This window comes from Hippoglossus hippoglossus, chromosome 7 (genome assembly GCF_009819705.1).
Source record: "Hippoglossus hippoglossus isolate fHipHip1 chromosome 7, fHipHip1.pri, whole genome shotgun sequence".
Taxonomy (NCBI): Eukaryota; Metazoa; Chordata; class Actinopteri; order Pleuronectiformes; family Pleuronectidae; genus Hippoglossus; species Hippoglossus hippoglossus.
The window spans coordinates 2588138-2613816 of NC_047157.1; the positions used below are offsets into that span (position 1 = coordinate 2588138).

Consider the following 25679-nt stretch of genomic DNA (forward strand, 5'->3'; position numbering starts at 1 on the left):
CAAAGCAGGTGCTTACATCGAATGTGCATAGTAGTGATCATGGAGAGGAGCAGTTGTCCCGCCTGACCAATCACAAGTCAGTGTCAGCTGTCAATCATGACGTCTTACCCTGTTATTAGCTTCAATCATCTAATTAAAAACAAACTAATTAGAAATGTGAACACCTCACATACACCAGTGTGATAAGAACTAAATTGAGAGAAACCATCTACTGTAAGTTTGGTCCATGTGCCATCTAATAACATGGACAACACAACGGCAAGATCCAGATGTTTTGGCTTCACTTTTAGAAGCTGTCAAGTCGTCCACCTCAATATGCACTCATTGGTTTATATATATGTATTCTAGACTATAAAGTGGATTTTAAACTAGATTACAACAGTTTATATGCCTGGTTCTGTTTTGCTTGTTTGTTTAGCACATGTGCATTTGTGTAATAGTCCTTTAAATTCCAATTGTCAATTAATGGTGTATTATTCCACTTACTTTAATTAAGTGTTCACATTTATTAACCAGGTATTTTCACAGGTTATATTAATCTGAAGCTGATCCACCATTAAACTCTTTATAATTTTACACAATTGTTTCAGCTCTGGTGTTTCTGGGTAGGACTGTAAGTACTAGAGAGGACACTGAGATTGTGTCCTTGAGTTTTTTTTTCCTCAGACACTGGGGAGTTTACACGTGGATGATTTCAGTATTTTTACACTAGAATAATTCTCTTGCAGTTTGCAGGACGGCTTGACCTTGGAAAAGCATATCAAGTTGAATGAATAAATACAATATTTTTGGGGAATTGTGTGTGGGTTTAGGACCTCAGCCTTTCTGTGAAATGCTCCTGATTTTGTTTTTCTTACATAAAACCAGTTACTCATGTTATTTATTTTACAGTAAGGCTGCAATAATGAGTTTATTTGGAATTTATTCAAAATAAATAAAACAGTCATGGGTTTCGGGTTCTATCTTTGTGAATTGAACCTTGTTGGGGTTTGAACTGTTGGTCTTTATCGTTTTGACAAAATTAATTAATTAAAGGTTTTCTTACAAGCTTTTTACTGGACCTTTCTATCACGTCACATGAAAATATGTAATTTTGGGTGATGTGATAACAGAGTAAAATAGTTAGTAAAACTTATTAATGACTGAGGAAACTCCATACACTGCTAGAAACCATTAAAATCACCTGAAAGCTCTGATAAAAGTAGAATTTTTTGTATAAAATTTACGATGGATATTTTCTGACATTTAAAATACTCAACAGAAAAATAATTGAAATAATGATTATATTCAGGCATTGTGTGCTGCTTTACATTTACAGCTTGTATTTGTTGCTCTTGTCCGGATCCATCATTTGTTAGTATGATATAAAAACAGCAGGTACTGAGCATATAAAGAGCAGTTAATCTCCTGCCTATAAGACAAGTGCTCCCTCAGATGGCTATCTTTAAATCAAGACTGACACATTTTGACCATAACATTGTTACTGAGGAAGACAGAGACAGACTGGTGGTTTTAAACAGGTTACAAAGATCCTAATCGGCAGCTCAGTGTAACTGAGAACAACCAAGAGGCATGAGACGTCAGGGCTGACAGTCTGCAGACGACCGAGAGACTCTCATGCCCCAAGCAAAGAAAAACAGGACATGTTCACTTTACTTGTAGCTGCTGATGTGAAGGAGAAACCCACACTCTGTTTAGTCTGAGCTGACATTGTGGAGAATGGATCTAGTTCATTGCATTAAACTCAATGGATGCATGCAACAAGACAGTGGAGCAATTTCACTGCATTTCAGACGATTAATAAAAAAAGAGATCATCAACAAAAGTATTTTACTTAATTGGCTGATACTTTATGGCTCATCTGACATTAAAAGCTCAGCTCCTCGATCCTAATGCGCTCTCTGTCTGCGGCTGCATGGACCTCAGGTGACCTGACGCTGTGACAGAATTATCCCCACATTCCCCTACCTTTGACTCGAAGGTAGAAAAGCAGCGTGAGCAGCATCCCTCTGGCTGAATGTTAGCGCACTCTCGCCTTTACATCACGGATCTCATGGCGCTCTGCTGCACCTCTTCTCCTCATCCCGTCTTCCTCCTTCTCCTCCTCCTCCTGCTCTATCCGAACAGCTTCACTTGTGTGACTCTGTGTCACTCTCTCCTCCCTCCCCTCCCGCCTCATTTGTTCTCAATCCTCCAGGCTGCCTGTCTTCGTCTTCCACTCACACTACACACACACTCCTGGAAGTAGCCGACAAGACACATGCAAACATGCTGCTTTTTTTCATTTCCTGTAATGTACTTGTTTCTAATGTCTGAACAGGAATCGCACCTCATGATTTAGGATTGTCACAGGAACCTGCTGTCTCCTCCCTATTGCAATTGCAGCATGTTGCCCACTAGATGGCAGAAGTAGCTGTAAATCCAATAGCAGCATCTTCTGCACACAACACATTTTAACCTAAATTTAAACCTTGAGGACTATTTTTAGTGGCAGTGCTGTGCCTACTGGATCACATCCTGGATGACAGCCTTTCTGTCCTCGAAATCCGTCTCTGGAAACATCTCCCACTTTCATTGAGCTCTATATCTATTAGAGCTCTACGTGTCACTGTATACCACCTGCAGGCAGTCATTTCTTGCTGCACTGCATTTTAGGAGCCAGGGGTGCAGCATATTGAAATTTCAAGCTATTGAAGATGTGTAAACTGATGCATGTATTTCATTTATGGGCATGAGCACAGTGTCTGTCTTTCAAAGATAATTCCAAACAAAGTAGCAAAAGGTTAAAGGATCTGGTGTTAAAATCAGCCAGTTGTGTTTTTAAGTTCCATTTGCTCCTAAACCAGTTTTCCTTTCTTTAACAAACCATGGATCAGATGCATGACACAATAATTCAAACTACTGAATTAAAATTAGAAAAACTAAAAGTGAAATGACAGGACAGGACAGGATTAACTAATTCTTAACTACTTACTCATTAATTAACTTTAACACTGAATAAATTCATTGGTTAGATGTGTAAAAAGGGCGAGGATTTTTATATTCATTTTAACTGACTCTGGAAAAATGTATGCTGTGATATTGCCTTTTTAATGATGTTATTAGGTCTGATTATAAAACCGACTATTTTCTTAAGATTAGTATAAATACACTCACTTTAAATCCTATTAGATGCCAATTCTTAGCTGTCAATATAGCAGTCAAATTATTATTATTAATTATTAATAATATAGTAACATGCATATACTGCTGAGATGTAACTGTCTGACAGTACAACATTACAACAACTCAGAACATTTGTTCTGTTCAATACAATACAATAATATAACCAGCTCGTGGCATTTATTCTGTGCTACTGACTGCTTCAGCTGCTGGACAACACACAAACCTGGACAGATGTTTGAGAGTCTAGCTGGATTTTGACAATAATCCCACAATATGATGACACACATAACAGTCATGGAATCAATGACTGGTCCTTTTTTTTTTAATCCCAGTTAAAAATAAACGTTGAAACTTTGAACTTTTAAACTTAGTTCCACAAATCTTATGCTACAAAATCCCTAACCATTATAATTACTAATGCAACCCAAACCCACTTGCATCTGTGAAATGTGCTGCTCTGTATTTATCTCTAATTCCCTATCGGATTCTGTGTTTGTGTTTATATACAAAATTACTTTTGTCTGATAAATCATTATCAGACAACTAAATCCCATAAATAATAATATTGTACTGGCCTCAAAAAACTCAGAAAGCAAAGTGTGTGCCTTAGATGACGGGACGATTATTAAACCATGTAAATTCCGTCATAAAACATGTTATTTTAGATCAGACGCACCCAGAGCGCTCTTCCTCTCTCCCTCATTCTCTCTCTCCCAGCCAAACACACACTTGGACACATGTACGTCTCTACTCTGCGGCCAGTGTTGCAACACTGGGAGGTTGTGCAAGCATTTTCTGCATTCCTTTACAGTGAGGGTGGAAGGCTGTTCTCTAGGCGGGACCCTGGGCTTTATCAAAGCAACTTTCAAGACCTATTAACGTTATCAGCGCGACCAGGAGCAGGCGGTGTGGTGCAGCCACTCATTCACTCTGAGTCAACACTGTGGCTGAGAGCTGTGAGTGGTGCATTAGAAAACACAAACTGACTGATTTGTAAAGAGTTTCTCCACAGGGAGGAACTGAGACATTCCCTTTACCCTGTGTGGTCACTGGCACCAAGTCACAGTACTCTTAGTTGAACTAGCTTCATTCTAACAAACATCTTCCTCTATTTGAAAACACTAGTGCAGTGTCCGTTCTGAACCTGCCTGTTTGGGATTGGGTTGCTTGCTTGACCTGTGGCTATGCTGGTTGCAGTTTTCTTTCGGACACTGTAAAAGTGACCTTTGATCAACCAGATTGTTGTTTGCACAGATTTTATAGTCAATGTTTTTTTATACACATGCTTAGTGTGAAGTCGACTAGATGAACAGGTCACCTAATATGTGTTCTAACTACAGACTTTTGAGGAATTAGGTCGATTTTCATGTTCTAGCTTTAAAAGTATTAGGCTTTTCACTTTTTTGTTTGATGTACATAGTATCATATTAGATACTATGCTTTATGTTAATTTCATTTTTTTTTCTAAAAATGTTCAACTGTCACTTAATCTGTTTGAGAGCATCTGTGGAGAGACAATGATATTTTCTTGCAATTGAACTTCATTTTTTTTAATAGTTGATTGTAGGGCTGGGCAATTAACCAAAAATGTATCAGAACCAACATTTATAACCTCTAATAAACTTTAAGGGATAGTTCTCCAAAAAAATGTTAATTCACTAACTATCTACTCGCCACTATGTCGATGGAGGGGTTGGTGAAGTGAGTCCACAAAACATTTTCTACACACAACACAAGACTAGTTTATTGTAAGTAATTATAATTTGGGTTTTTCACACAATAATAAATCTGGGCTGACAGATGACACTTACTGTACTAACCTCATATGCAGTCTGTTGTACCCACTTACATTACTGCAAAACCCTGGTCAGACCAGAAGGTACACAGCACAGTCCACCCACACATCCTCATGAAGGAGAAAGCGTTAGCAGCTTGGTGACAGTCACTACTTGTAGCGCTCAAACTAATATGTATGTACCTGCTAACTACTGCAAACTAAGCAGCCATGTATATATATATATATATAATCTCTCTCAACTATGCCCAAAAAATTTGAATAAGCTTACGTCACTCCTGCAAGCAGATTTACTGATTGTTGTGATTCCACTGTAATCATTACAAAGTTTATATATTTGTATTTCAATGAACAGTAGTCTGTCATGGTATTATTTCCTGTCCACACAGTATAGGCACCACTAAGTAAAGGTATGGCTGCTAATTGTAAATGGTTTCTGAAGCTATTTTATCTTGTTTGTTGAAACCCTCTTCACATCCTGATAGCCATCAATAAATTAAGTATTCTGAAAAAAATTTAAAAAGAAAAGAAGCCAGTGTCTTTGGGCCTCGAAGGACTGTAAACAAGAGCAATCATTTCATCCAGCCCAAATGAACTGATTGCCTGGCGTACCTGCCTGTCACACACCGACCTACCTGCCTGCCTGCACCCTGCCTGTGCTTTCACACGGCATGACCTAAAGGGGCACACCCCGCTGAGGCAGGGATGATAGCCAGAAGTTAGCGAATGAGTCAGGGAAAAGTCGGCTTTTACAAGTTGCCAGGCAGTGCACATTCATGTTTTTTAGGGCATAGCTTTGACAAGATAATGGAAGGGGAAAGCCTGCTATTGCTAGCTGTTCCAGGATTACCAGCCCTAGCCTGGACCACCCCCTAACATCATTTACACAACCTTTTATGAATCCATGCAACAATGAACGATGTACAAGTAAACCTGAAACCATGCTGGACATTAAATGTTTACTGTGTAACTTGTAGTGAAATGTAGCTTGTAGTGAAATGTAATTTCACTCTCAGCCAACCAAGTCACAAAGACACACACAAAACCCACAGTACTACACACTATATATTATACTTTAGCTAAATCCCAATGACCTGAATACATCCAAGCTCCCCTGCTCATGATACATAAAGCTTCAGTCCATGTGTCTATGAAACCTTGAAAGGCCATTGCTCAGTCAGTCAGTCTATCTCATTCCTGTATTATGTCAGCTTGCAGGGCTTTGCTCAAAATGCTTTAACTTCAGAAATCAAAAACAGCAAAGAATAACAAGGTGACCTGGTCAGGCATGTAGTGCACTGAGCAGAGGAATGCAGACCAGAAGACATGGTAGAAAATGGGCAAAAGGAAACAGTGATGAGAGGAAGAAGGCAAAGCATGATAGAAAAGAAAGCAGGAGATTGGCAGATGAAGGGGTTGTGATGTATGAGAGAGAGGGGAGTTAGACAAAGGGGAAAAGCCAGGGAGACGCCTCTGAAACCAGGCCAGCAGCTCAGCCACAGACAGTTCACAGCACTCAAACATGTAGCAGCTCAGCAGACCTCTCCTCTTTCTGCTCGGCTCGTAGCCTCACCACAGGCCAGCTTCAGCGACACCATTGTTTTGTGGCTTGTTTAGTGCCAGCTGAAGTGGTTGCCCTGTGTAAGCATTATGCAAGGGTGCAGCTCTTTGTGGATTAGCCTTCTCAACAGATGTGCTGCAGGCTAACACTTTTCACTGCACAGGTTCAATAGCAGGACATGCAAACCACTCCAAATCCAGCTCCACAACAGAATGAGGTCAGTAGCTGATCTAGAAAAGAGACGAGTGGCTACAAGGTTGTGATGATCTTGACTAAAAACGGTCAATTATGCAATTTCAATTTCTTTCCATATGACATCCGCACAAACATATAAACGTTGTATATAAACGTGTTTACTTATTTATTACCTTTTTACCAATGACTTGCTGCGGTAACACTGCAGATTTCATAGGATGAATAAAGGACGCTCATGTGTCTGATAAGTAGTTTTGTTATCTGTGTACTTTAAGCAACAACAATGCTTGAATGCAAACCTTTGGTGTGACTGTATTGTATAACACAGTATCCCAAACTCTTATAAACAAACGTATTTCCTACTGAATTAAATCATAGTAATTTGAGAATATCTGTAGTGTACTGAGTAGCGGTGTAAAGATGCTAAAACCAAGACAGAAACCACACAACAAACGTCCACAATCATGTGTTGTGAAACCGGAAGAGGGAACTGTGATACCTCAACCTGCTGTCTACTGCTGCAGCTTCAACCTGCTGAGCTCTCATTACTTTATTAATGTAACAGCACTCGTTTTTTGTTTCACAATTAACCGCAAAGTATATGAAAATATTCTATTTAAAGCTATGGCAAGCTGTACATCAGGGTTTTACCCCAGAAGAGACAATAAAAAAAAATTTGAGGATCAATACATGTTTAATATTTATAGAAATTTCTTGTAAACCACTTTTTCTTACTTCCAAAAAAAGTTAAATAGTATCAATTATAATATTCTCAAAGAAAGGTATCAAGTTGTGATTATTGGTGTCATATCAGCTCAAACATTCAAAGTGTAAATGTTTTGCTTGCTAATCATTTTTTTATTTCTAAAGTCTTTGAAGATCAGTGCCTTGGCCCAAACATGTCCTCCTTCCTCCAAGCACTCCTTGGAGTCACACTCCTTGTTGTGAGGAGAAAAAAACGTCTCTTTTAATGTGGCAAGAACCATGCGACACACAATAAACTCATTAGCTCGTCCCTGAAAGTCCAACACTGCTCTGGTTTACCAGACAGACAACCCATCAAAGGACAAAATGCTTATAATATAAAGTGACTGCAGTCCATGGTGCCAGAGAGCTGCAGCAGAGTCGTCTTTGTAAAAATGCCCCAGTTCTCAAAGCTCTAACCATTTCTTTCCTGCAGATTTGGGAGAAATGGATTAAACAAAGAGACAGAGGTTAAAGAGAGTTTAAATCAGTCCTTAAGTAAAAGATTTCCTCATCTGAAGAGTGATATGAATCGAATGTGGATAAGATAACTGCCATGTTACTTAAAGGTTTAGTTCCAGCTGAGTAAGCAAAAGAAGAAGAGAGGAGAAACCACTGCTCCCTTAAGACTGTTGACTTTATTGAGGCTGAGCTTTTGAGGAACGTAACAAGTCATTCACACATAAGAAGAGGAAGAATAGTTCAGGTCAGATTCTAATGTAATGTGAAGTCATATCAACTGTGGAATCTAAGTAGATGTCAGAACATATTTATCAAACACAGTTAGCTTAGTGCTAACCACAGAGACTGGTAGTAAGCTTCAGTATTGGTATTTATTGAAGTGTCTGACATTGCACATATAAACATTTGACAGTATGTGTAGTAAGGCTGGCTGCAGTCGTAAGTAAGTGAAGAGGTGCTGCCCTGAGTCGGTGCTTCATTAGGTTTTATATTAGCACCAACATCTGTCACCCAGGGAACAAAAAACCAAATCAAGAACAAAGCTGTTCTTTGAGAAAAATCAATCAAGCATACATTAAGATGATGTTTCTGCTGCAGTGCCACGGGAGTATAACTCATTATGAGCAAGACGTTTATAATGATCCAGTCTTGAACTACAAGCAATTCTCTGTTAATCCTCTGATGATACCCAATGATAATATGATCCAAAAGGGCTGCTATAGAACAGTCTGTAGTACACTGTGTACTTAAAGCAGAGTAAAACTGATCTGAGTTTGCAATTCACTCCTACCTTGAAAGAGCATCAACAGAATGCTTGGAAAGAAACAGGGTGTTATGTGTGGTGGAAAGTGCCAAAACACAGTCTGGCATCTCTAAGCTCAGTCTAACACATCCTCTGAGCACCAAGCTATGGTTTCCACTGTCTTAAGCAAAAAACAGTGGAGAAGAATGTTTAGTTGGGGAAGCTAATTGGGTCTCTCATGGTCTTCCTGGGGGCCTTCTGCTGAGGGGCCCTCCTACCTGACCTCTGAGCCTTTAACCATTTGCCAGTCCCACCTGAGTCCCAGGTTATCCCACTACAGCTCTACTTGCTTTAAATCAGTTAGTCGAAGAACAATCAGAGGTAGAGTTCTACTTCATCCTTTCATCAACGTAGAGACCCGCATAACTTTGCTCCTAACCTGTGTGGTGAGCATTTAGGGCTCCACAGCTCTGCAACTATGTCCCATGTCACTATAGTTCTTTTCAGTTTTGCTATTCAACAAGAATTTGCAGGATCTGCACAAACCCTGATTTTGTCAATATAATTTGTAGAGAAGTAATATTTGTAGATTTGGACCAAAACAACAAACCTATTTAAGATGTCACCTTGTTTTTTTCTGCTATCTTATAAACCGAATAATTAGTTTGAGAAAATCAGCAGATTTTTTCTCAGATCGACCCAACTCCTGACTTTAGGAAAGACACTCATAACGGTATGTACTACATTACATTGTTGGTAAATAGCTTAAAAGTTAGACATTGACTAAGGAAGACACTATGGACAATGTGGTGAATGTGATGCCTCACTGATCTTTATTTTAGACATGTCCATCTCCCAGTCAAATTAGAGAAATCCAACAAATAAAAAGGTTGGAGAGCTGAGATGGTGAAAGACAATCTGAGGACACATCTCAAGCTGCTTGCTTTCATTTGGCTACCAGTATTTGAGATCTGAGTATGCAGCCAGCTTTTTGTGGTGATAATGTAACATGCAAGAGACACCATTTTTTATCTAACTCCTCCTAGTCTGGATTCCTATTAAACATATCTGACATAAGAATCAAAAATTCTGCAGGAGGTTGAAATGTTTACTCAAGATGCACAATATTATAAATATATTGATGGGATAAATGAGCAGTGTATTTATAATTTTGTAAAGTCTATCCAAAAGATGGCACCAGAGGAAATGTCATGCTGATCATTAACAGGGTTTATCTTCTAAATAGCAATAATGTGCTCACATAATTAAAAGCCTATAGGTTGATCAGATCCTGATGCATCTCTTCACATATGCAGTGGCTGGATGACACCATGTGTCTTCTGCTCTTGTCCTCATCATTAATCATCAATCACCTAATGGGATATTGAACAATCCTACACCAAAGTAGAACATGGGAGAACATGTTCCCTACCTTTGGTTCTAGACTAAAGGTCAGTGGGTCACAAAGTTATTTAGAGTCATATGTGGGGAGCTATAAAAATCTAGACAAAATCCCAGTAATCTGGCTAACAGAGATACTTGCTGTCGGCTGTTGGATAGACTGACAGATCTCGCCTGTGGCAGTGTTGCAGCATTAAGTACAAGTTACATGATGGTCGTACACAGCATCAGACACACACACTGTGAAATATATATATATATATTACTTTATTAACAATAAAGCAAGCTGATTTAAGTATATTTTAAAGTAAATTAATGCATCGCCTGCATTAAAGACAAATATATCTAACTCTCTGTTTTACTTATCTTTAGAAAAGGAATGGAAAAGAAACAGTTTGGGCTGCTACATTGCCTTTTTCACCTTGCAGACATGTCTGTGCATCTGCAATTTTTCTAAACAGCTAAATTCAGAGTTTGGGGTTTAGCTAAGCCCAGACCATGAAATTATTTGCTGTCATGCATCCACAGGCCATTTCAAAGAGCAAACAACTTAAAGGGGACATAGCATGCCCATTTTACCACAAGTTGATATGGTTCCTTGGGGTCTTAATGAAATGTCTGTAACATACTTTGGTCAAAATACCACAAGGATCATTTCAAACAGCACCCTTTTTACCCTGTATAAAACAGCCCTCCACAGAGTGACCTGTTTTGAGTGCCTGTTCCTTTAAATGCTAATGAGCCAGCTCCCCCCTCCCCCCTCTCCCCCCATGATTTTAAACGATATAAATTACATATTTTATATGATATAAATTATCAAATATGCATCCCATACTTTGTGTTCCCCTTCTGTTGTCCTGGAGTTTTAATTTTCCCAATCACATAATTAAATGTCCCCCTCTGCCCATCCACTACAAGCACACAAGCAGACAGACAGAGAGAGAAAGAGAGGTGGGGGGGGGGGCTATGAAGACCATCATTTACCCCCGAACCCCGACATTCAACGGGTACAACAACAAGCGGAGAAAGCAGAATCGCGGGCTGACCTTATATATACAGTCTATGGGGCTGACCAGCGGAGAAATGCACGTCCCGTGTGAACAGCCAGGCGGCTGCGCGCTTGAGAACGGCGCGGCGCTTCCGCGTCCGGTGTTAACCCGGCGTAACTACTGTAACCCGGCGTACAGTAGTGCTGAACACTGCGGAAGTCTTCCACACTGCTAGCAGTGTGGAGCTGACACAAATTCCAGCTCACGCACGGGAGAGCGAGCGGTCGCGCCCGAGCAACTGCTGCAGCCTCCCAGTCCCAACGATCCAGACAAATGCCACATGTGAGTGACTCGCGGGCTGACCAGCGGAGAAATGCTCGTCCCGTGTGAACAGCCAGGCGGCTGCGTGCTTGGGAACGGCGCTGCGCTGCCTCGCAGCCTCGCTGCCTCCGGTGTAAACCCGGCGTAATGAGTGTGGGGGGACGGGGGTGGGCCAAGACCATGTAGGGAGACTTCCAGTGCCTTGTTACGACACAAAACCCAGGAAGCTCAATCGAGTCGCTCAAGCATGACGTTTCTGACTTAGAGGAACCATAACAAAATGCGCGAGTGTTTTTTCCCCAGAGTTTTGGGGTTGGTAGACATGCCAGATACCCACATTAACGTGTAGAAGCACTAACAAAGTGGAATTTGCATGCTATGTCCCCTTTAAATCTTGTGCGTCAAAGTAAAAAAGGGATTCAGTATAGAAGGGGAAAGTAGGTGAAGTTGTATAATCTGCCGAGCAGTCAGTTATTCAAAAGGCAGCCTGTTTATAGACTTTTTAAATGGAATCCACCTGAACTACCCCCATTGAAGATCATATTGAAATTTCAAATCCCTGCTTCTTTTTCTTCTCCGACAGACTGAAATGAATCTGGGCTTTTTCATTGTTGCCCTCCCCTGGAGAGAGAGATTTTCTGCTCTTGAAGATGAGAGCATTTCATTAGCAAAGAGATGCCAAGCTAAAGCTGTGTAAAAATAACCTCAATGCATCAGGAATAAAATAACAGTGATTCCTCACAGAGGCCAGAGCGTCATTTTTTCTTCCATCTACTCGCACAGGAGCCTGTCTCGCATCGACTCACAGGCCCACACAGTACATGCAGCTCACTAAGACAATGTAATGAGAAATCAATCCACTGGTTCTTGAAGCTGACAGCTCAGAGCAATCACTTCTGGGATAGCAGGGATTCCTCTGTAGGCTGTAGAGACCAAGGGTGTCCTTCTGCGGAGGGTCGGCTTTGATGGCCCATACAGTCACCTCATAATGTGACATTATGTAACCAGGACAGACAAAAAAGTTGTGAACTAGATACCCACAGAGATTGGGATTTGAAAACTAAGAGACTATCAGCTAATTTCTTGATGTATGTACTAATGTGTATGATCTGATTACCAGCGGCAGTGTTGCAGCATTAAGTACAAGTTACATGATGGTCGTACACAGCATCAGACACACACACTGTGAGATATATATATATATATATATATATATATTACTTATTAACAATAAAGCAAGCTGATTTAAGTATATTTTAAAGTAAATTAATACAATTTTGGTCTTAAATAGAGATGCATTCATCACAATTTTTCTTTCTTTCGAACATTAAACTCAGTATATGTTAATTGTTTGTGAAGCCGAGTTGGCAGCCAAGTGTGATTTAATGAATGTACCTGATAGCAGAAATACTGAATTCAAATGTATTATATGTATATGTAAATATATATGTTTCCCAAAATGCTGAACAATTTACATTTGTTTGCAGAGGCAGTGTTAGTGTATCAAACTGTACGTCGTACTCAAAAAACTATCCAGCTGAACATATTTGATTAGCAAATATATTGTCTTGTCACCATTCACCAATTGCTATGTGCAAAAAGTGTTGTTTCAGTGTTTGGATGCCTACACAGGAAGATACGATACGATAAGATTCACTTGATACAGCAGCAGATACCGAATGAGGTCGACAAAAGAACACACAAAAGTATAAAATATAATAAAATAGAAAATAAAATTGTAAATAAAAAACTACACAATATGATCCCATTAGATCTGGTAACATTTCTATAGAAATTTAAACGGAATTAGAAAGTGGAAGGTCACAGTAGTTGTAGGTGCATTATAATCAAAGCTATATTTCCTCACTGTGTGTACATGTATCATCTACCTGCTCTCTCAACAGCTCAAATTCAACTGTGGCTTCATCTGATTTATCACTGAAGCAAGTCAGCAAATCCTACACAGTTGTAACTCTCCCCTCACTCTCTGTGTGTCCCTCTTTCTTCTGCAGACATCAACATCACCAATCATGCTCATCCGCATGGGAACTGGATCATTAGCCTGAAGGGAAAGCCATTTGAGTGGTATGGCGTCAGAGAAGTGATGAACAGTGTTTAAAGACTGGGATTCTGTGTTGGGTTGGGTTGGGAAGTGGGGCACAGACCAGCACATTGTCAATCTCTAAAACTGTGACAGTTACATGTCAACACCACTCACATTGCAATGTATAAAAATGTGAGGAATCTTTATTGCAGAGCACCCTATCTCTCCCCCAGTTAGGACCTCCAAACTCTCATGTGGGTGTACGCAGCACTGTAACAGGTCATTACAATTCCATCTTTACATAAGATATAAACTCACTCAACAGAAACATCAAAACCATAAGAAGTAAGACAACAAGTAGTTATTTTACAGAGAAGGTGATCTGCTGCAACCTGCCTTCTCTCCAGGACCTGTTCGCCACCAGCTCTTTCCCTGTAGGCTCAGCTGTTAGCAGCAGCAGAGGAGGCACCACAGATGAACAGAGCAACGTCAAGTGTTAAACCTTGTCTGACGCGCATTCAAACTTGATTTTTGGAAAAAGTGACAGCCCTAATATGCAATAAATATTTGATATTGTTTACTGAGCAACAATGTGTTTGACTGAGATGGCATTGATAAAGAAAAAGACATCCTAGCATTGAAGGTGGACACTCACTCACCAAGCACTTTATAGGAAAACCAAACAAATACTATCTAGTTCCTCCCTTTGCTCTTAAACTGCCTCAATTCTTCATTCCATTGTCATGAAACCAGTTTGAGACGACTTTTGAGTCAATAGCTGAGTCTAAATTCAGGGGCTGCACCATTCTGAGGACACAGACTGCAAAGGCTGAACCAAAGTCAGACAGTCTGGTCTTCAGAGGCTTTCCGTGATCTGTGTTATCAGCTAGTCCTACCCTTACTGCTGTTGCCTAGCAACAGAGCTACAGTTGGACATGATAAAAACGTTTGAATGCCCCTTGGTTTTATAATCTGTGTACTGTTAGCTGTTTGGTTGAGTTTAAGTGTGATTCTCAAGCATTGGACGTCTCGTCGCTTTCCTTTAGCCATTTCTTCTTTGATGGCGAGACGCATTTGTCGGCCACATTTGAAAGAGTCTTCAGAGTGGGAACTGCAGCGCTTAAATTGAGACACAGCTTGTGTCCACTGTGGCCTCAGATTTCTGTTCTCAGCTCACAGGAGTTGAACCTGACATACTGTAGCCATCTACTGTTGAAGACCATCCACCTCAAGGTTTGATGCATAGAATATTATGTGTTTCAGTGAGATGGACGATTAAAAGTCAGCTTGTAGTCAAACATATAGTCTTAACACACACACACAGTTCTGTCTCAGCAGAGTGCCTCTGTCACCCACAATGTATCATTCTGGTCAGTATAGAAACCACAGTGTGTCAAAGGCAGAACAAAAGCACTCTGCTGTGCCACTGTCCACGCTGCACCAACAAGGCTTCCATTGACAGCTTCAGAACTATGTTGGCTCTGTTTGGGTGTTATGCTGCTGCAGGAATAGATCTACACAAACCCAGATTACTTCACAAGAAACAACCATAGGGATACAGGAAATGTCACAGCCAGTAAAAGCTTATAAAGGCTATGCTAATATGATAATGATATTCTTACAGGTCTTAACACCTTTTGCTTCTGCTCTTTTCTTATTTAGCTTTCTTTCTGCATGGTTATGCGTTCTGCATTGTATGGTCACACAGGCATGAGCTGATGCAAAATCATGCCAAGAAAATGTTTGGAGATTTTATACTACTTTACGCTCATCAACAGCATGGTTTCTCACATATTCACATTAATGTCTGATGTATGCGTAGAGACAAAACCCCACCACACAGGACCAACATGGAAAGATGTGTTTGTATGATGTCACTGTGGTCGTTTACATCCACCCCTCAGTTAACACAAAAAACCCATGTGACATTATCCATTGTTACCGTGAGACTGCGCACTCTGCACCCCAGTGCTTTCCTAATTAATAATTCTACAGGGACTTCAACTATAAAGGTGTCTTATACTTTTAGTTTGTGGGTGGTGCTAGTAGAGGACTGATGACCCTGGATCAAAAAGCGCACATTTGCATTTTTTTCCCATTAACTTACTATGTATTTATTATTGTTACCATGTTATAATAGTTTTAACTTCTTTTATTTCCTCCTTCTTATTTGTAAGTTGAGCTAAAGTAAATTCCTGGTGAGGAAATGAAGTTTTTCTTATTCTGAATTAGAAATTTGCAGTGCTCAAAATTGCATGCAACAATTGCTTTGTGCCAGATTGAAATTCTGGCTCTATTCAATATTTGTTCACATATGTACTGGCCAATAGCCCCATACATGAGTTGAAGGAGAACTGCTGATGCTGACTATTGATAGAAAATTAGCAGTTATCTGCAGATGGAATACATCCTATCAGAGCCGACGAGCTTCTGCATTCAGATCAATGCATTCAGCTGCTTGGTTCTCAGCAGCAGAGGAACATGTGGGTGTGCTGCAGTGCAGCAGGGAAGCCTGACACATTACAAAACCACTGTTGCTATTTCTGGAGCATGAGATGCTCTTAAGTCAAGAGGTGTGCTGAGAATTATGGGTGTGGAGCCTGAACCTGTGTCCAGCTGCTCTCATTGGTGATAACAACTAATGACCTTGGTCATTCTCATTGTTTCTAAATGAGCAGAGGCAATCAGACAAGGTAAGGGAGTTAATGTGTGACATAATGTAGCTGCAAAGTTCTAAAAGGCATCTACTGCTGCCGCCACAGAACGTCTCTGTGAGCTGGACACAGGAGGCTGATGTCTTATAGATTTTGTTTTTGCTAGATCACATGACGCTTAATAGCAACAAGTCAGATCCATGTGCTGTATCTCAGAACAGGGACAGTGTTTCATAATCAGAAGGCTGTTTAGGTTGAAACTGATTTAATCACAAGATTGATTGAGATCTCATTGGATAAATGTATTATTTTGCCTCAAATAAACCTGGATTATGAATTCTCTATTCAAGTCCCAGGGAAGACATCAAACCAAAACCTTAAATCAAAAACCTTGTCAAGCCATTTGTTTACAATTTGCCAAAACTTAAATGTAAGTTAACACCCCTGTTTAAACTAGAATTTAAAAAATCCCAACGAATAATGGATTTGGTTCGAAAGGGGTGGAGAGGAGGCTACAGTTCAAAACGGAGGAAGCTATTAACTCTAATTAGCAATGTTACACCATCTGCTTTTATTAATCTATGTTGGAGTAACAAAGAGGAGCAGTTTGCAGATGTTTACTGTGTGAGAGAGGACGGCTCAGGAATAAACTGATCTGCGTACTTTCACAAGTTAATGAGCTAATGACTTAGTCAATGGACTGAATGAGATGGTGAACAGGGGGCGGGGCTAGCTGGTGTGTTAGAAGTTAGCTCTGCACTTAAAGCTTGTTGATATTGGTAGACATATGCATGCTACTGTTAGAACAGCTATATAATGAGAAAATGAATCATTATCATAGCAATGAATTAATACCATGTGATGAAAATAATTACAATTAAATCATTATTGTGGGATAATAGCCTTAAAAAAATAAAACATACATTTTAATTAAAACAATTATGTGTAAGCCCATATTAACAGGGTAGACTACATAGCTGAATGTGTGTGAGCCATGGAATTTTTTGTTTTAATGTGATCAATAATATATTTATAACTGTGGCTCAATGTAACTGATTGATCCAACACTGCACAGAGTAACCACCAACTGTCATGAGGTAGAAAGATGAATGACAAAATTCCAACTGCGTTACTCGTGCTTGATGTCCAGTAAAACATTTGTATGTATAACTGGAAGAAAAGTGACCTGACATGAACCACCCGCAGTTAGTCTTATTGACATGACACACAGAGGATACAGAATGATTTGAACAGCAGTGACCCATGACAACAGTCGGGATTGTGTTTCAGCAGTATGAGGTCCCTTTAGGAAGCAGCATCTGAACAGCTGAACTGATACATGGACATTACTGTAAGAGATGTTATCTTGAACCTCAGCTCTGGTGAGAGTAAACTTATGTAATAACACAAGCATACCAACAGGTTCTTACTGTATTAACACATAAGAACATGCAGTTGGGTCAAACCTGACAAAAAAGGAAACTATAAATACAACAAGTCCTAGTCACATCTTTCATAGTTTTTGAGACAATGTATGTATATTTAATTTGACAAAATAGTGCAGTGCTCCTTGTTGACCTCCCTGTTTGGAATGGGCTGTTTGTTTGGTCTGCATTAATGATCTAGAGCTACTTATATCCAGCTATCGGGGGGGGTTGTCTTACTCGCACACGAGACACAGTTTAAATGTCAATTTCTTTGAAATGATTGCGACGATATTAATACTGATCACCAAATAATGATCCATACTTTTTTCAAATTAGTTATATCTTTATTCATAGTTGCACACATTAATTTATTAATTCAGATCATCCTGACTCCACTTACTCTCTCGACACACATGACTTGCACTCACACACACAAGCAGTGTCATCAGACACATGTGTAAACGCAGACTTGTTAAACACCACAGAATTTGTAAACTTAGTCAATGTATGGAGAGCCGGAGGAGATGGCGGCACGCTCGGTTTAGCACAATGAGACACAGAGAGGAGCAGTAAATTACTCACAGAGCTGCTAAAAACTGTAAAAAGTTACTTTTGACAGTCCAAACATATATGAAAAGACCCAAAATGAACACTATAAGCAGATTACCTGATCACTATAACAGAATTATTTCCACAGCATTTGTATAGGAACGATTATGTCCCAAGCTTTTTGATCCATATAAGCGGTTGATCACTATAATCTGTGATCACTATAAGCTGTTCCTACTATTCTGGTATAGTAGACTCTGAAATCATAGTTTGTGTGTGGCAGGCGGCACCTGTCTGTCAGTGTCGAACGGGGGTGTTGAGCCAACATCGTCCATCAGCCCAACCCCAATTTGTATTAAAATTTGATTTATCACGAGTCCAAATTACACCAAACTTGGAACTGCACTTTCTTTGGAAATGTTTAATAGACATGCCAAATGTGAAGCCAATAAGATTAACAGTTGTTGACCCTTATCTTCACACAACATATCTACAGGTGCACATGAATAACTGGAATAAGACAGTTTCAGTTCAGGGTCAGTTCAGAGTAGCTTAGTACAAATGATAATGTTTCATCACATGACAAGTATAAGATTCATCCTGCAGGACAACTTCAATAACATCTCTAATGGGAACACTTGTTGCACTCTTGTTTTACATTAAACCACCTCTTTAAACTTTTTCAGACTTTCTGAGGGATGTCAGTGGACGAAGGCCTGGATGGATAACTACATGACAGGTTTGATTCTAGTCTATTAACATTCTCCCCCTGTGCCTCCTGGCCCTCCCTCTCTGGCTCTCAGTCGTGCACAGACAAGAGTAAGTCATCACTGCCACACTGGCTCCCACACTTTGACAGCTGAGTCTTGTGATGCGTGAAGGACCTGCATGCTGACATCTCTCTCTCTCTCTCTCTCTCTCTCTCTCTCTCTCTCTCTCTCTCTCTCTCAAAATCAATACTGACTTGAAAGACAAGTAGATTTGGGTGTCATGGCTGATGGCTGATGACGTTTCCTACTGGGAGCATGTAGAGCGAAAATAGGACGGGACCAAGAATAGAACCTTGTGGCACCCCAAACATCAGTGGGGCCAAGGATGAGTTGTTAAAACGGAAATTTGTCTATCTGAGACATATGACTTGAACCATCTAAGGGCAGTTCCAGATATGCCAGTACTGAATGCGGCACTGAGGTCAAGGAGCAGTAATAAGGAGCAATCACCAGCTGTTTTGCGAAATCCAGACTGGAATTTGTTACATTTTTTATTATTGTCACACACAGCTTAAGGTTGGGTTCGTACCACCTTTTCAAGAATTTGGGATATAAAGGGGGGTTTTGAAATGGGCCTATAATTCTGTGGGAGTGATTGGTCAAGATTTCGCTTTTTCAGTAAAGGCTGAATGGTTTTTCAGTTCTTTCTTAAAATAATCAGGGACATGGCCAGAAGAAAGGGAGCAATTTATAATTCTGAGAAGGCTAGGGCCAATAGTACTGATTACTTCTTTTAGGAATGAGGTGGGTAGGATGTCGAGAGGGCTGGAAGACGAACGCATGTGTTCAAGAAGAGTGGTGCCATAAGACCCTACGAAGATTTCAAGAGCTTTTGGTGATAAGAGCCAACACCAGTGTTATAAAAACAAGCATGTGATCTCCGCAGCAGAATTAATACACTGTCCTGCCTTTGTCTGCTGCATCACCCCTCACCTGGATGCTCCAGAGATTTCTGTGTTGTTGTGAACGTTTCTGATGGGAGACATGTTGTTCATGTGTAAAAGGCAAACTCCAGAGAAAGTCCAGATCCAATTGTACGGACATTCTCCGGAGTTCATCTCTGGAAACAGTTTGACACTAGTAAAGTATTTAGGGCACAACAGCCTAACGCGGCAGCAGCAGGTTGGGGTATTGCAGTTCTGTCGTGCTGATGTGAGACTGTGGAACCATCACAGTTACAGTCTCAGTTTCGCAATTGTTTCACCTCTAATATATACAATAGAGGGTTCAATTGCCAGACCTACATAGATAAACACCTGAATAATTAACAGGATGTCAAATCAGTAATTTTATATTAGCCAAAATATTTCAGTTTTGTGATGGCCTATTGAACTGTAATACCTTTAGTGCAAAGTGATTCATAATCACGTTTTGTTTGTTATATGTGCTGTTATTTTTTCATTTTGGTGATTTGTGGAAATCACAGCACATTCTTCTTCCCTTGATTTGAAGGTAAACAGCAAAAGCAGATCTGGGAGAGAGAAAGATTGATGACATGCACTATGGTTGAGCCGCATACTCGGATGAAATGAGTATCCGGTACAGATAATGTACTTTTACAAGCATGAGTACCAATCCGAGGAAAATGTGTCAATATACGTATTCGTGATGAATGAAAATCCTCATTGGATAGCTGTGTCCACATCATTCCTTGATAGGCCAGCCACACACAGAGCTCTTCCCCTACACAGAGCCTATAAAAAGCGAACTGCTTCCGCGCCAACAGCAATCATGTCGTTGTCACAGCCACTCTGTCCACAGGGATACTAACGTGTAACATCGTTATCTATGATCATTTATTCTCGCAAAGCCCGGCACACGGAGCGAGCGCTCCTCGCCACTAGCCAAGTGAGAGCCAGGCGGCATGCGGGGGCTCCACTGGCCGAGCCGTGGTGCTCAAAACCCGGCTAGACACACGGAGCAAGCGCTCCTCTCTCTCTCACTCACACACACACCCACACCACATAATTAACATTGTGTTTTACTTTGTGTAAAAATAAAAAATACAGCACCCCCCTAAAAAAACTACGACAGGTAGTACAAAGCCCTGTGATCAGTCACACACAGAATCATCACACTGTTTAAAAAACCTGCATTTTACTTAATAATTCTTAATACTGTTGTGTTCATTGATTCACCGACGTTTATAAAATACTTGTTCTGAATAGTTCTCTTACTCTTGTGATCAAAAGCATTGATCTGAAGCTCAATTCTAAGGCTGTTCTGTAAATAGTTTTCTAATTAACAATAAATATAGCAACTTCTGATCAACCCATATCCACGTCAGGCTTAAAATACCAATTTCCGGTTTAAGTCCCGCCTACTTCTGGTTTAATCTGAGTATGGATAATTTAGTTGGTTGAACAGATACAGATACAGATACAGATAGATAGTGAGAAGATATTGGTGTTCTCGCTCATCCCTAACATGCACCATTGATCAGGAATCTAACTGACGATGTTGCACTGTAGACTACAATGACACAGTGTTGCCGACAGCTCAGTCTACTCCAAAATCATATACTTTATATATTTTACCAGTGTCACTGGACCGATGTTACACAGATGCTGCAGTGAAAACCCTCCAGCCCTGCACACACTCACACAGTCACACAGCTGAGCATGAGCTTTAAGACCCTCATCCTTTCTCTGATACCATGACATGTTTTGACCCCTACTTGCCATATGACTTAATCTCTGACGGCTGCAGTCAGAGCAGGAGACGTGATTCGCTGACATGATACAAGCAAACAGTAGAGGCAGGAACCAGGTCTACAGTAGCAGTACTGGGCTTAAATAGGATTCAGCGGAGTAGCCAGAGTAGACGTTGCAGGTCATGTGACAGACTGACTCAAGCTGGAGTTTTCAAACTTAATCGGGTTAGGGAGCGTTTCTAAACTTCTCTGTATTATTAGCTCTAAAACTCCAGAGTACTGTGGACGCCAGGCGTATCCATAAGAAGTTGATGTGTTTTCAAAAGAAAATGTAGTAATTTGGATGAATGCTCAGAGGGAATATACCGTACACACCAAGACCTGAACAAGCATCAAAAAACAACACACATTCAGAAAAGTATTTTGTATTATTAAAGTTTGAGTCATCCGCTTCAGCATAAAAACTAAAGATAAAAATTTGAATATTTTGCCGTTCATGTACTGGAAGGTGTCTAGCTCAACCAGAGACAAACATGTGCTATAGGCCCAAAAATTATGAAGTGAGGACCTTTCACTAGAATGACTGGAACATCGCTGCTATAAACCTTTTGACACAGCTTGGAAATTACCTGTGGAAATGTTAGCTTTTGCCATTAAGAATACATAATACACATAATTCATGTGGAAATTAAAAAGAGCCCAAAATCCCTGTCAAAACTGTCAAATAAGCACTGAACAACAAAGCCAGTGTCTGTAATAAGTAGTATAGTATTAATGGTGCCATGGCAAGGGGGTCTCACTCTTTAGTTTATAGTTCCCACAGCTGCTGACAACAGTCACAATGTCAGTGTGATGTATCTAAAATGAAAAAGTGTGTTTGCTGCATAGATGGCATTTCTGGAACAACTTCAACATAGTTCCAAGGAGTGCAGATAGGGAAAACAGCCTGAAGTCAAAACTCCAGCAGCACTGCCTTTACCACAGATTAAACTCACAATTATTTGTTGATAATCAAGTGTTTAGTCAAGAGGTTTTAAATACATTTTAAGGGAAGGGTCAGTGAATGGGAGTGAAAAAATATGACATAACTAATCATATTAATTGTCAAAAGAAGATCCACTGGGATCAATGTGTGAGATTGCTCAGAGATGCAGTCGTTTTCTGGAATTTTACAGTTTTTTTTTCACTTTCGCTATTAAATGCCAAACAGATCTCTTTATGTATTTGACACCAGCAATGTTGGTGTATCTTTGTCAGTTGTTGAGATTCTATGAATATGTCCACACAGCGGTCCCAAGTGGCCCCAAATCAGATTTTATTTTTCTTCAACTTCAACGTCTTCATATGTCTTTTATTGTCTGACCAGCAATCCAAAACTTAAGGATATTTAATTTACTAAAGAAGCAAGCTATGAAAGCAGGAAACCCTTATATTAGAAATTAGAACCAGCAAATGTTTGTACTTTTTGCTTGAAAAGCTAGTTGGAGCTTGATTGGAGGCATTTATCCAACAAGACAGCATTTTAGATTTTTTTTCACTCAAGTATTAGGCCTCTTTTTAAAAAGCCTTATCTGGATTTCTCCGTAATATGTAACTATAGGCCTGTATCAAATCAACCTTTTTTAAGGAGGTTTTATTTTGGCTACTTAATAGTGCGGGTGCTTTTCAGTGTCGATTTTGACCACACCTCTTTTGCTTACCTTACAATTACTTACTACATTACTCTTACTGTTGGTAATTACTTGCATTTTCTGTAATGTCGTTAATGTCATCACCTCCACGGTGATTGCATAATGCATATTGTACATATATACTATATGCTTATATGCAATGCAATTCATGTTCAGTAAAAATGTTTGGCCAACATAAACCGAGACAGTGAAAACAGCTAATTAATTACATGAAGATGTTGTTGTTGATGCCTCATAGAAGATTTAACTGTCAACCAAATGAAGCAGGTCTCGTCATAGGTACTCTACCAACTGAGCTTTCTTTGGTATAATATCTGATATTTTCACCTCATATTTATAACTACGACCTTCAGTAAGTTGATAAAAAAATAAGGAATAGATTACAAATGTTTTAATTCACTGTGTCAGATTCACAGGCTGTATAATATTAATAATAATATCAATAATAACAAGTATTATAATTATAGCAATAATATTAGTATTGGATATCCAATATTAAGTGAGTCAGATTGGAAACAAAGAAACAATAACGTTGAAATAATAAAAAATCTATTATTTGTTTACTTTTCAAAATCACTTAATGCTCTCTCAACTTGTGCTCCTTGGGGAAAAATTAGGGTCTGAGTAACATTCACACAGCTCCTCTCTTATCACACATAAACTAGCAACAATGCTACATCAGAGGTTCAAAATCTAGTGGACATCCACATGTGGACGAGATGAGCCAGAATCGAACCACCGATGTTCCGACTATTGAAGGACCTGCTCCACCTCTGAGCCACAGCCACCCCCATGGTGGTCGGCGAGTAAGGTGCTGACCAGGAAACAGCATATTTCAGACAGTTCATGACTGACTGAAGATCTTGAATGCATGTCATTACCATTTTTCTCTCCGCTAATTTTCTGCCATCACTATACTGTTGGCTTTCACTTTTAAGACAGAAAATGTATCTGTAATATATATATATTATTACTTGTGTCCCAATGACTGGCCAAAAACTGCTCGCTCACTTAAACCACCACTTTGCTTCGGTAATGACAAATAAAGTCTTGAAGTCTGCAAGTAATAGTGCACAAAAAGGACTTGCACTTGTCCAACCAAATATATTAGCTACCCTCCCCGATTCAATTCAACATCAATTAACCCATTTTAGAGGCCTTCTGTATGTAAAGTGCTGTAGCATATAACACAGCTTCTGTTCTAAGTGGCCAGGGTTCTGCCAACAGTCACATTGTAGATACAGTAAAGACATAACCGATTAGTTCCCCATTAATTACTTAGACTCTGGCGACCTGCCATAGTCTAATTTGTCCCGACACAGGTTCATAAAGCAGCAAAATCTTTTTACACTTCCCATTATAACATAGAATGTGTCTAACTTTGTAAATTTAAGCTGCTGCATCCATGCTCGGATGCACATGGGAGCAAACCACATGCTCTTGTGAGTAAACCCAAACACCCCCCACCCTCCCACCCACCCCTGTGAATGATTCACAGTTTTGTTATTAAAACAAATAACAGAAATTAAAAACCCTACAAGCAGAGCTATATTCTGGTTTAATTTATAACAGATTTGATCTGGATGTGAACTGCTGGTATATAACACATTTACCCTGGATAGAGCCTGTATATATGCTTTACTAGATACAAATATATACAATAAAATCCATAAAGAAGTTCCACTTCACACAGAAAGCAGAGTATGGATCCAGCATCAAAGTATTCAATTTGAACACATCGTTGGCATATCATTAAACAGACATCCATTTACATATGTTCTGTAAAGGGGATGGCTTTGACCTGAACAGTCACTGAATGGGATTGGATATAAAGGTGATGCTTCTGCTACGCTGAAGTAATTGGACCAATCCCCAGCCTATACTTTAACCAATGCTCTGCTAGGTCCACACAACATACAATGGATTAAAACCATTTCTCACTCTCTAGATTATTGCACTGCTATAGATGCAATGTGCTGCACTGGAACTTTTGGGCTTAGATTGAAAATGTCTGTAACTCTGGACTCAACCTAAATCTGCTTTTTAAAGTGAGTGAAGTGAGTGTCATCAAACTATCAGCACATTTTCATCATGTTTTACAAACTCTACAAAAGCTCCCTTTATCCTTCATGGGGATATGGAGTGAATAATGAAACATTTATATTGGCAGAAAATAAACAAGGGGCTCATTTAAAAAAGAAGGATGAGGAAAGGTGAGAAATTGTATGCTTTCATTATTAATTAATAACTTTATCCATGTACAGCATTTGATTGATTTGCCCCTTGTTTTGTTCAAAACTGTGTGGTAACGTTAAGTTTTAACTGAAGGTCCTCTTAGGATATATTTGTCCATACATATGTACATAATTTCTTGGTCGGAGTAAATACTTACAGTCGTGAGCTCAGTGACAGATACTGTACCAGAGGGTACTTCATCATAACTTCTGCAGCAGCTTGGAGGCAGAAATCTATGTGAGGAGTTGATATAAAGGTGCAGTTAAGATTCATAGACAAGT

The 25679-nt window shown here is 39.7% G+C and overlaps 1 protein-coding gene across 3 annotated transcripts in view; it reads right to left on the reverse strand.

The window, feature by feature from the left end:
• prkcz (protein kinase C, zeta) overlaps positions 1-25679 on the reverse strand; it is a 138042-nt gene that overhangs the window by 83928 nt on the left and 28435 nt on the right. Inside the window, exon 1 of one of the 3 annotated variants that reach the window (XM_034591437.1) lies at positions 1969-2119. The exons of the other annotated variants lie outside the window; for them this stretch is intronic. Coding sequence (XP_034447328.1) covers positions 1969-2005 — 37 coding nt within the window. The 5' untranslated portion in view covers positions 2006-2119. Of the gene's footprint in view, positions 1-1968; positions 2120-25679 lie in introns of those variants that run through there. 3 annotated transcript variants of the gene reach the window in all.